The sequence below is a fragment of the Phaenicophaeus curvirostris genome, chromosome 8, assembly GCF_032191515.1.
Source record: "Phaenicophaeus curvirostris isolate KB17595 chromosome 8, BPBGC_Pcur_1.0, whole genome shotgun sequence".
In the NCBI taxonomy this organism is placed as follows: Eukaryota; Metazoa; Chordata; class Aves; order Cuculiformes; family Cuculidae; genus Phaenicophaeus; species Phaenicophaeus curvirostris.
This window is the reverse complement of record NC_091399.1, coordinates 20,890,194-20,901,108: the sequence shown is the minus strand read 5'-3', so window position 1 is coordinate 20,901,108 and position 10,915 is coordinate 20,890,194. Positions and strand designations below refer to the sequence as shown.

The 10,915-nt window shown below is 56.6% G+C and overlaps 1 protein-coding gene across 1 annotated transcript; it reads right to left on the bottom strand.

Moving 5' to 3' along the window:
- Positions 1 to 1,094: 1,094 nt before the first annotated feature.
- Positions 1,095 to 7,387, bottom strand: LOC138723723 (uncharacterized). Its single transcript, XM_069863084.1, has 6 exons — positions 7,377 to 7,387; positions 6,444 to 6,932; positions 5,859 to 5,968; positions 2,593 to 2,790; positions 2,376 to 2,472; positions 1,095 to 1,331 (listed from the first exon to the last, which is right to left on the bottom strand). The coding sequence occupies exons 1-5, from the start codon at positions 7,385 to 7,387 to the stop codon at positions 2,429 to 2,431; spliced, it is 852 nt and encodes a 283-aa protein (XP_069719185.1). The 3' UTR covers positions 1,095 to 1,331; positions 2,376 to 2,428.
- Positions 7,388 to 10,915: the final 3,528 nt, after the last annotated feature.

Below are 10,915 nucleotides of genomic sequence, written 5' to 3'. Positions count from 1 at the left end.
ATTTGACCTTTTATGGCAATTGGCCCAGTTTTCCCTTACAGGGCCACTTTTCTCTCTTATGGCAATTTGCCCGTATATGGTCACTTTGCTCTTTTATGGCAGTTGGCCAAGTTCGCCCTCATATACTCAATTTGCCCCTTTATGGCAATTTTCGTTTTTATGGCACTTGGCCCGGTTTGCCCTTATATGGTCAATGATCGGGCCCCTGTGCGCCCCCCCCGCCCGGGGCTGCAGTACCGCCCGCGGCCACGGCAAGGCAGCACTGAGTCGCCACACGTCCCGGGGCTGCAGTACCGCCCCGCGGCCACGACGCGGCAGCACCGAGCCGGCCGAAGCTCTTTTTGCCGTCGTTCCCGTTTTCACCGTTTTCTCCCGTCGCGGGTTCGATCCCGACGGGCGCCGAACCGCCCGGAGCAGCAGCTCCCGCGGCGCTGCCCGCACACCCTCCCCCGCTGCCTGGCTCTGCAGCAGCGCAGACCGCGCCTGCCTTCCCCCAGGCCGCCCCTTCGCTCCGGTCCCGTGGCGAGCAGGGCTGCGCTCACGGGCACCGCGGAGGCCACGGGCTCCGCTCTCCCCGCCGAGGGGCCGCTCTCCGAGCCCTCTGCGGCCGGGAAACCTCCAAGCGGCGGCTGAAAGGGAGAGGTGGCGCCTCCAGGGGTAAGGCCGCGGCTTTCCCCACTCCCGCACGTCGTCTCCGGACGACGGACGCCGTTCCGACGGGAGGCCCTGCGGCTGTGCCATACGGGCAGGCTGGAAAGGAACAACTGACCCGCTGCGGGAAAGGACGCGGAATTCCAGTCCGACACGAGGGGACTTTGGAAGCGGCAGACGCATCGACAGTCAGAACACTTTCCTGCCGAACATCCGCACGCCATCGCGATCCGGCACGTGCCTCCGGCCGCCAGCGAGCCCGTCCGAGCCCATCGGCCGCCCGTACAGCGTGCAGCCGGCTGCCAACTCGGAGCCTGTGCAGCACAGCGCTCCCCGTGCCGGACTGTGGCTCGCGGCGCCATCGCCACGTGCCCCGAACGGCCTCCACCACCTTCTTTCTTCATTTCCAACACTGAATAAGCAAAACGCGTACGGCAGTTGGCGACCGATCAAAAGCTTTAATGTGGACAACACTGGTTTACACGGGGTTCCTCTGGCTTCCCCACACCTGGGCAGAAGAGGCCAAAGGATCCTTGGAGACAGACACGCTCTTCCCAGTCACGCAGCAAAGGTGGCGGCAGCACGACCGGGACAGAGGGTCTGGACGAGGCTGCGTCTTCCACCTGGGCGTGCGCAGGAGGAGAGGAATCCACTTCCTACGCCGCACAGAGGAGAGAGATCTGCAGGAGGGAATGCACAGAAAGGATCGTTAGCAGGGTGATGAGATGAGGCGGCCCTCGGCCCCAGGACAAAAACGCTTTCCTCCTTCACCCACGTTTCCTTCTCTGACCTTCCAACTCCCGCAGCCCCTGCTCTACAGCCCCCCCAAAGCAAGCCGAGAAGAGAATCTCCTTCAAAAGAACGGCCAAGGGTTTCACTCATACCCCCGAAAGGAAACCGCAAGGAACGGGAGGACTCGCCAGACGGAAAGCAGTGTCACCGGACCAAGTTTCAGAGAAGTCCATAGAGAACGTGATTCGTTTTAACAGTTATTCTGTTAGATGAACTTGGTCAAAAAGAGAAACAAAACCAAACCGAGCCTTACCCCGTGTAAACTCGTTACACTAAGATGTTCTAAATCACGCCCGCGTGACAGCCCAGCATAGAAAAGCAGCCCGGGCACCCTGCTATTTATCCTCCTCCTGAGGCACAGAAGGCTCCCCCCAGCACGCCTCTTCTCTTGCCGGGGTCAGACCCGCAACGCGCCGGCTGGCAGGAACCACGTCACTGCACGCAACTCGAGCTTGGCCCAGACTACAGGCCTGAGAAACACGCGCGCGGAGGCGAGAGGTGCGACGGCGAGGCAGCTCTTCCAGACACACGCGTCGGCGCCCGTTCAGCAAGCGCCTGTCACCAAAGCCTCTGCAGAAAAGGGACTCAGCCCGGCAGAGACGGGCAGCGATCGGATGAGGCATTTTGGTTTAGTTCAGGCACGCGACAGTTGTAGGAGGGAACAAAGCCTGGTTTGGCCTCCAGAGGACAAGATGCCTGGATGCGAAGCGAGGCCACGGAGACCACATGGCACTGCCCACGTGCCGTGCCTCAGACGCAGCTCACCCCCACCCGCACATCAAGCATAACAAGAACAGAACCGAGTGTAGGTTTGAGGCTGAGCAGCCACACAAAAGCAACCGCTCCCACTCCTCTCCGCCTGTCAAGAGAGCGGAGAGCAATGAGATCTCCCTCCTATGATCACATGCAAGCCCATCCACGCCAGCAACTACCTGAGACGTCGGGAGACTTCGGCACGGTCAGTGGCCGGTCGCTGGCTTCACTCCTACGCTGCGGTATTTATTCGCGCACCGGGTTTGCCACATGAACCTGTGAAAACAGCAATCAAAGCCAAAAGGAAGCAAACGCTTGCAGTTTTGACGAGGGTGAAACTGGCAGCAGGGGAGTGGGACTGGGGGGGATCATCGGTGCGAAGAAGGCAGGAGGCACCTGTCTGTAAGTGCGCTCGCTGCCTCGGGCACTGGAGCGAGCCACCAGGAAGACGCGAGGCACGCTTCGAGGTTGTGGATTTTACAGAGATCATTCCGCTTCCACAACCACGCTTGTAGAGCTTGGAAACCCAGCCAGCTCGGCAGAGCTGCCTCTGTCGTTTGCGGGGCTGACTTTGGGAGCCTCTTTTCAGAGCAGCTGTAAAGTTAACGAGGAGTCAGTTTGCAACAGGGAAAGTGGAAAAGACAGTCTGAAGGCAGCTCAACAGCGACACTGGCTACTTTAGTATGCTCTTGCATAATCCCTCTTGGGGTTACTTCACAGCTCCCTTTTTGTTGCCGGCACAAGGAACAATTTTGTTCCTCACGTTCAAAGCAACGCTTCCCTTCGCACAGGTTCGCCTGGCGAAGCACATCGCACCCTAGTACTGTCGTCTCGATCTGGCACAGACTCAAATGTGATGCCGTCACACGCTAACTCGATGTAGAGAACACTCCAGCTCGCGCTGTCAACTCGATCGACAGTGATTAGCAAAGAGGAGTGAGTCCCGAGAAAGCCACGTACCTAAACGCTGCTGGCCTGGAGGGCACCGCCATGTCGCTTCCCCCCTCTCCCTGGGGAGGGGTCGGGATCCCGCAGGGGCTCTCTCATCGCCAACACTTCTGCCAGGTTCTCTCTGCTGACAGAGCAAAAGGAAGGAGCTGTTACAGCAAAGTACTCCAAGTAAGCGTACTTGAAACGAACCACCTCCTACCCCTGCAGCTCTTGCCACCACACACGACACCCCAGCACCCGGTATCCTCTGAGCTGTGCCAGACGGGCCCGAGCCCACCACGCTCCTCTAGCTCTTCCTGCCACTCCGATGCAGCCGGACGGAGGACAAGCGACCGAGTTTTCCAAACAGAGGCTCTCCTCAAAGGAGGCAGGCGTACTGCAGTTGACCCAGGTACAGCAGCCTCTGAAAGGCCGCGCTTCCATCTCATCGCCCCGAGCTCAGCGTCACGGGATACCTTAGCCCTTGAGCTAACAGGAAAAATATTTTAGCAGCCGCTCTTTCCCACCTGGCAACCTCCTGAGGCACCGGTTCAGCCACACTTAGAGAAGAGGACAGACGCTGAGGGGGCAGCAATAAGCACGAGAAAATCACCGTTACTCCTCGCGACGGGACAGAAGAATACCGGGCTTTGAAAAAGCAGGGCTGTTCTGCGAGACTTTTGCCAGGTTTTCTGCAACAAGGGCATTCTCCGGACTGGCTTTTTGGGCTGTCAGGAAAGAGACAGAATCACAGAATCACAGAATCATTAGGTTGTAAAAGACCCCAGGATCATTAAGTCCATACCTCTCAGCACCTCACCCACCCGTCCTTTAAACACCTTCAGGGAAGACAACTCAACCACCTCCCTGGGCAGCCTGTTCCGTACAGACCCTTTCCGTAAAAAAAAAAACTCGCTCTAGAGCCTCAACATCCTTCTTGTGACGAGGGGCCCAAAACTGAACACAGGATTCAAGGTGAGGTCTCACCTGTGCCGAGCACAGACGGAGAATAACCTCCCTAGACCTGCTGGACACGCCGTTTCTGATCCAAGCCAAGGTGCCATTGGCCTTCTTGGCCACCTGGGCCACTGCTGGCTCAGGTTCAGTCGCTGTCAACCAACACCCCCAGGTCCCTCTCCTCCAGGCAGCTTTCTAGACAGACTTCTCCTAGTCTGTAGCACTGCATAGGGTTGTTGCGCCCCAAGTGCAAGACCTGGCATTTGGCCTTGTTAAACCTCACGCCATTGGACTCTGCCCAGCGGTCCAGCCTGTTCAGATCCCTTTGGAGCCTCCCTACCTCCCAGCAGATCCACACTTCCACCCAGCTTAGCATCATCCTCAAAAGTTGCTAAGGGTGAACTCAATGCCTTCATCCAGGTCATTGATAAAGACACTGAACAGAGCTGGACCCAGAACTGAGCCCTGGGGAACCCCACTTGTCACTGGCCTCCAGCTGGATTTCACACCATTTCCCACCACTCTCTGGGCCCTCCAGCCAACCAGTTTTCCACCCAGGAGAGTGCGCACCTGTCCAAGCCAGACGTGACAGTTTCTCAAGCAGAATGCTGTGAGAAACCATGTCAAAGGCTTTACTGAAGTCCAGGAAGACCACATCCACAGCCTTTCCCTCATCCAGTAAGCAAGTCACTTCGTCATAGAAGGCGATCAGGTTAGTTTGGCGAGACCTGCCTTTCATGAACCTGTGCTGACTGGATGTTTCTCCTCTCACCTGAATGTCAATCGCTTCTGTTTCACCATGGGCGCCCTCCTCTTCTTCCGCCGCGAGTGTACAAGAGAGATGGGAAGGCTCCATAGTGCTCTGCAAGGACGAGGGACATCTAAGAGGTGCGTCTGCATTTCCCCAAGACACTCGAGGTACCTTAACTCTACAGTTACCATTAAGAATGCGACAACTCCCCTTACATGCCGCTGTTACCAGACGTATTTTAACACAAATACTAAAAAGAAGTCTAAAAAGACGTTAAGCTTCAAAACAGACAAGAAGGCTAAACAGGTATTCAGTGTGACTGGAAACAGAGAAATGTCTGAACCGAGAGGATCTGCAGCAAGCGTAACGGATGTTGCACCGTTGCAAAACTCTGTGACACAGAAGAGTTTTAAATGCAAAGAAGCTTGGTTACAGAAGGGAATCAAAGAAGCGACCTCCCTCCTGGCTCTCTCTACACTGACAACATAAAAGCGCTTTCCAAAGCTCCCCTTCTCCTCTTTCCCCTCTTGGCACGCGTGCGGCGTGCTTGCAGTGTGTCTGGTGTGTGCACGGTGTGTGTGTGGCATGTACATAACACGTGCATGGCATGCGTGGCATGTTGCTTGTGTGTGCAGGGCGTGTGCGTGGCTGATGTTTCATCTTCATGGTGTGTGCTAGCGTATGCACTGCCTGGGGATGGCACGTACACTTCACGCACAAAACACGCATGGCCTGTGTGACGTGTTGCTTGCATGTTCAAAGCACGCGCGTGGAGTGTGCGTGGGGTGGTTGTGGCGCTAGCCTGGCACGTGCACGGCGTGTGCGTGGGGGCAATGGCTTGTGCGTGGTGTGCACAGGGTCGGCTGGAAAAGCCCACGGCACCCTGGTATTGTCACCTCAATCCGGCATTCACAAACACGATGCCAGCGCTTGCTAACCCAAAGTGGAGAACACTCTGGCTTGCACTGTCAACTCGATCGACAGTGATTAGCAAAGAGGAGTGAGTCCCAAGAAAGCCACGTACCTGAACGCTGCTGGCCTGGAGGGCACCGCCACGTCGCTTCCCCCCTCGCCCTGGGGAGGGGTCGGGATCCCGCAGGGGCTCTCTCATCATCAGTCGTCAGACTCTTTCTGCTGACAGAGCAATAGGAAGGAGCTGTTACAGCAAAATACTCCAAGTAACCGTGCATGAAATGAACCCCCCCTGCCCCTGCAGCTCTCGCCACCGCGCACGACACCCCAAAACAACGACCCCCCCCCGCTCTCTCTAGACCGACAACACAAAAGCGCTTTCCAAACCTCCCTTTCCGCTCCTTCCCCTCCTCCCCACCTCCTTCTCTCCCCCCTTCTCCTCCCATTTGGCCCCATACTCCCCCCCTGCTTTCCCCCTCTCTCCCCTCCTTCCCTTCCCCCGCTCCCTCCTCCCCCTCCCGAGCGGGGATCTCCCCCGCGGGGCCGCACGCCGAGCGCAGACGCAGCCCCGAAGGCCCCGACCGCCCCTGAGCCCGAGCCGGCCCCGGGAGGGCCGCGGCTCACGGACAGCGAGCCCGGAGCGGCGCCGCCGGCCACAGAGCGCTCCCCCGCGCCTCTCCGGGCGCCTCTGACTCACCCGACCCGGCCCCGTTCGAGCCGCTCCCGACCTGGGGGGGACATGGGGGCCCTGGGGGCGCTGTCCCTGCCCCAGCCCGCCCCCCGTTGGCCGCAGCCGGCGGCGGGCGGGAGGGCAGCGAAGAGCAGAGCCGAGCCGTCCCGAACGGCGCCGCGCGGAGCCGACAGCAGCCGAGCGGATCCGAGGCGCTCTGCGAACCGCCCCGCTCCCCGCCCGGCTCTCCGCTCCCCGCCCCGCCCGCCCCTGGGGGCCGTCCCGTTCCCCCGCCCCCGGCTGCAGTACCGCTCCGCGGCCACGGCGCGGCAGCACTGAGTCCCCCCGTTCTCCCCGAGCGCAGGGATCCCGCCCCCGGCCGCGCTGCCGCCGCTGATTGGCCGCCGCGCTCCGAGTGACGAGCGGCTCAGCCAACGGGGGGAGGAAGCCGGGGGGAGGAAGCCGGGGGGAGGAAGCCGCCAGGGCGTGGAGGGGGAGAGGCTCTTTAACCCCTCGCTGCGTTTTCCGGAATAAAACTCTATAACTCAGGGTGCCCGGGGGGTTTGGGGCACGAGTGTCGTTCCGTGTTGTGTTGTTCCGTGTCGCTCCTTACCGCCTTATATGGCAAATTTGCCCTTTTGTGGCGAATTTGCTCTTTTATAGTCAAGTTGCCTTTTTATGGATATTGGCCCCGTTTGCCTTTATACGGTCAATTTTCCCTTCTATGGTCGCTTTGCTCTGTTCTGGTCAATTGGCGGTTGCCTCACTCAAGATGGCGGCGGGCCCATCCGCCTTCCTCCCAGTGTCCTCAATCAAGATGGCGTCGTGACCTCCCGTTTCCCTCGTCGTGCCCTCACTCAAGATGGCGGCGACACCGACACGCCGTGCCCTCACTCAGGATGGCGGCGAGGACCCCCCCCCTTCCTCCCCCCGTGCCCTCAGTAAAGATGGCGGCGAAACCGACACGCCATGGCCTCACTCAAGATTTCGGCGGGCCTACCCGTCTCGCTCCCCGCGCCCTCACTCAATATGGCGGCGATACCGACACGCCGTGCCCTCATTCAAGAAGGCGCCGACACCGACATACCATGCCCTCACTCAAGATGGCGGCGAGAACCCGTGCCCTCACTAAAGATGGCGGCGAAACCGATACGCCTTTCCCTCATTCAAGATGGCGGCGGGAACCGTGCCCTCTCTCAAGAGGGCAGCGGCACCGGAACGTCGTGGCCTCACTAAAGATAGCGGTGGGACTGCCAGTCTCCCTCTCCCGTGCCCTCAAGATTGCGGAGAATACAACACGCCGTGCCCTCACTGAAGATAAAGGCGAGCCCACCAGTCTCTTTCCCCGTGCCCTCACTCAAGATGGCGGCGACACCAATACGCCATACCCACACACAAGACGGCGGCGAGCCCGCGCATTCTCACTGGCTCGTGCCCTTACTCAAGATGGCGGCAGTCCCCTCGTGCCCTCACTCAAGATGGTGGGGAAACCGACACGCCCTGCCCTCACTCAAGATGGCGGCGGGCCCGCCCCGAGTCTCTCACCGTCTCTTCACTCAGGAGTTTTCGGTAATTTGCCCAGTTTGCCCTTTTAAGGCGTTTTCCCGGTTTGCCTTATATGGTCGATTTGCCCTTAGAGGGTCAGTTCGCCCTTCTGTTGTTTTGGGGAATCACCCTCTCTCACTCTGTTAAGGGTTAGGAAGCAGGTGTGTGTGACGTGCGGGCATATGAGACAGGGGAAAAGCTCGAAAAACTTAGAGGGCTTCGCTCACTGAAATAGGCACTGTCTGCCAGCAAAGGCCTCCAAGACCCTGGATGGTGATAAGGGAGGAGCTCAGTCACTGATAAGGGGAAGCCGACTGCCTCCTGCTCTGCGGACTCGGAGCTCGACCAGGACGAGAAGGCGCCTGCGCACAGACTGGGCTCACGGACGATTCACGAGGAAGATGGAGGCGACTTCAGCCCTGAGCCCCACACCACAACCCTGCGCCTGTGCAAGTATCTGCTTGTCAGACCATACGGTGTGTGAGTTAGGAGGATTAGCCCCTCGCACCCGCCAGCGAATAAACACATACCTGCTTTATAACCCTTAACGGAGTTATAGAGTTTGATTCATTATCCATTCCCTCCAGTTATACAATTGTTTCGGTTACTCCCTGTGTGAAATTCTATGTGAGGATGTACTGCAGAAGCCAGAACCAAACCGAGGGCGTTTTCCAAGCAACACACAGCAACTCCAGCTGAGAGAGACACGACGTGGACAGGGCTGGCAGTGCCCTCTGCGCTAACTCGCATAAACCTCACTGCATCCCAATGTGAAAACCAGCTCACCCTGCACAGTGGCTCCATTAAGTACCTTTACGGAGCAGAGACTGCCAATTGTATTTAACTGTGCCAAGCCACGTGATGGTTTTGGAACAACTTCTAGAAACAGCAGAGACCGAGTTAGCGCTGAGCTCTATTTATAGTAAAATTGTAGCAGTTTTGTTCGGCATTACAGTCTGAAATAAAATACATAAAATATGAAAAAAAAAACCAGCTTGGCTAGGAAGAGGCAAGCTAACAGTTTTCTTGGGCATTTCATCAAAAAGTTCTGGGCAAACATAATTTTCAACTGCTTACGACACAAACCCCAAATTAAACAAACCACCTCTGGCAAAAACAGTAACAGCTATCACTAAAACTACACTGGAAATCTTATTTAGGCTGAGCCTAAATCCTTAGGGCCCCAATAGATTAAAAAAAAAAAAGCTAAAAAAAATAATCCCTACTTCTACTAATAAAACAAGAACAAAGAAAGACGACATTGACTGCAAACGTTTGTGGTAACATTTCTCTGAAGCTGCCACATTGCAAACCAATTTTACTCTAAGACTAAAAGGCAAACCCACAAGCAAAAGCATTACCTGAAACTCACAGAAGAAACAATGACTGTAGGCTCAAATGCAGCATGAAGAAAACCACACGACTGTTCAAAACCCAGCAAAGAAAGGAAGAAAGGCAGGCTTCTGTAGCCCCTTCCTTCACTGAATGCTCCAGCTGCAGGGGAGAGCCAGCTCTAAATCAAGAGGCCTTTTAAGGGGCAAACTCCTCACCTGTACCTAGTTGCTGACCACAGGTGTGGCACAGACTTAACCAACCCAACTAGGACCTTCAGAGGTTTTGAATAAGACCCACCCTTTTAACAGCATAACTATAGCATCCCACTTAGGATGGGTAATAAGAAATTACTCCTAAGTATAAAATGTTGGTGGTTTACTGAAAGTTCAATGTATGACAGCCAGGCTTGATAGAAATGACATAAAATTATAGATGTTATTAAGCCACCAAACGTCAATTATCATTGTTAAAAAACTGTACAGATTAAAAGATTCCTTCCATGTTCTAGCTGCTGAGATACAGTGCGTGGAAGCGTACTGGTTACAGTTACACACAATATGCTTTACATAAGCACAGTCCCATCTACCATTTAGATAGAACTGAACTTCTATTAAACTTCTTCAATCTGTCTCATGCAGTAGCAAATTCAGGGACACTCCCATTTCTCAGCAGCGGGACAAGCAGCAAACTCTAAAGGGCGTGTTCCACTGTTTCTTGTCGATCCTCTTCTTGCCATTTTCCCAGCAGTCTTCCCGTCACATTCAGCCACGTCTTACGCGTAATCACGAGGCTAAAACTCAAGTCCAATAAAGCTGTCATAGAGAAACTAAAAAAGAGAGCAGACATAAGAGGAAAGGCTGTGTATCCCCGCACTCCCCCTGGCCCCATGCGGCACCCTGGGCAGGGACAGGAGGGTTTCGGGGGGACAGGAGGGACACAGGGCGCTGTCCCTCTCCCAGTCCCAGCCTGCATCCCATTGGCCGCAGCCAGCGGGAGGGCAGCGCGCTGCCGTGTCTGTGGTGCGTGTGAGCATGTACGAGGCATAAACATAACAAGCACGTGGCATGTGTGGCGTGTGTGACATGTTGCTTGTGTGTGCAAGGCGTGTGCGTGTCATGTGGATGGGGTGGTTGTGGCATGAGCCTGGCATGTGCACAGCGTGTGCATGGGCGCAGTGGCGTACGCAAGGCTTGTGCATGGCGTATGCATAGGGGGAGCATAGCGTGAGCCTAGAATGTGTATGGCGTGTGCATGGGGCACTCACCTTTGCCTCGAAGCAGAGCCCTGCCTTCAGGTCTCACAGCCCTTTCTTCTCCTTCACGAAGCCAGGATCGGGAATCGGGTTTCAGTCACCTCCCATGACAGAACCCTCCAGCCGTGTGCACGTTCTCCCCAGAGAAGCGGCTCTAGTCCCCTTGCCGGCCCCCAACAGAAGGATGCTCACGACGTCTGTTCTCATCCCTTTCAGCAGTGGAAACTCCTTTGTTCACCAGGCATCAGCGTTTCTCCCCACTTTGAGTCTAGCTGGCCGCTTGCCTCGCTCTGGTTTTCTCGGCCTTGCAGCCCATCCTCGGCCCGCTCTAGAGGGGAAGAGAAAGCGGAGGTCGGCTTTCACACGG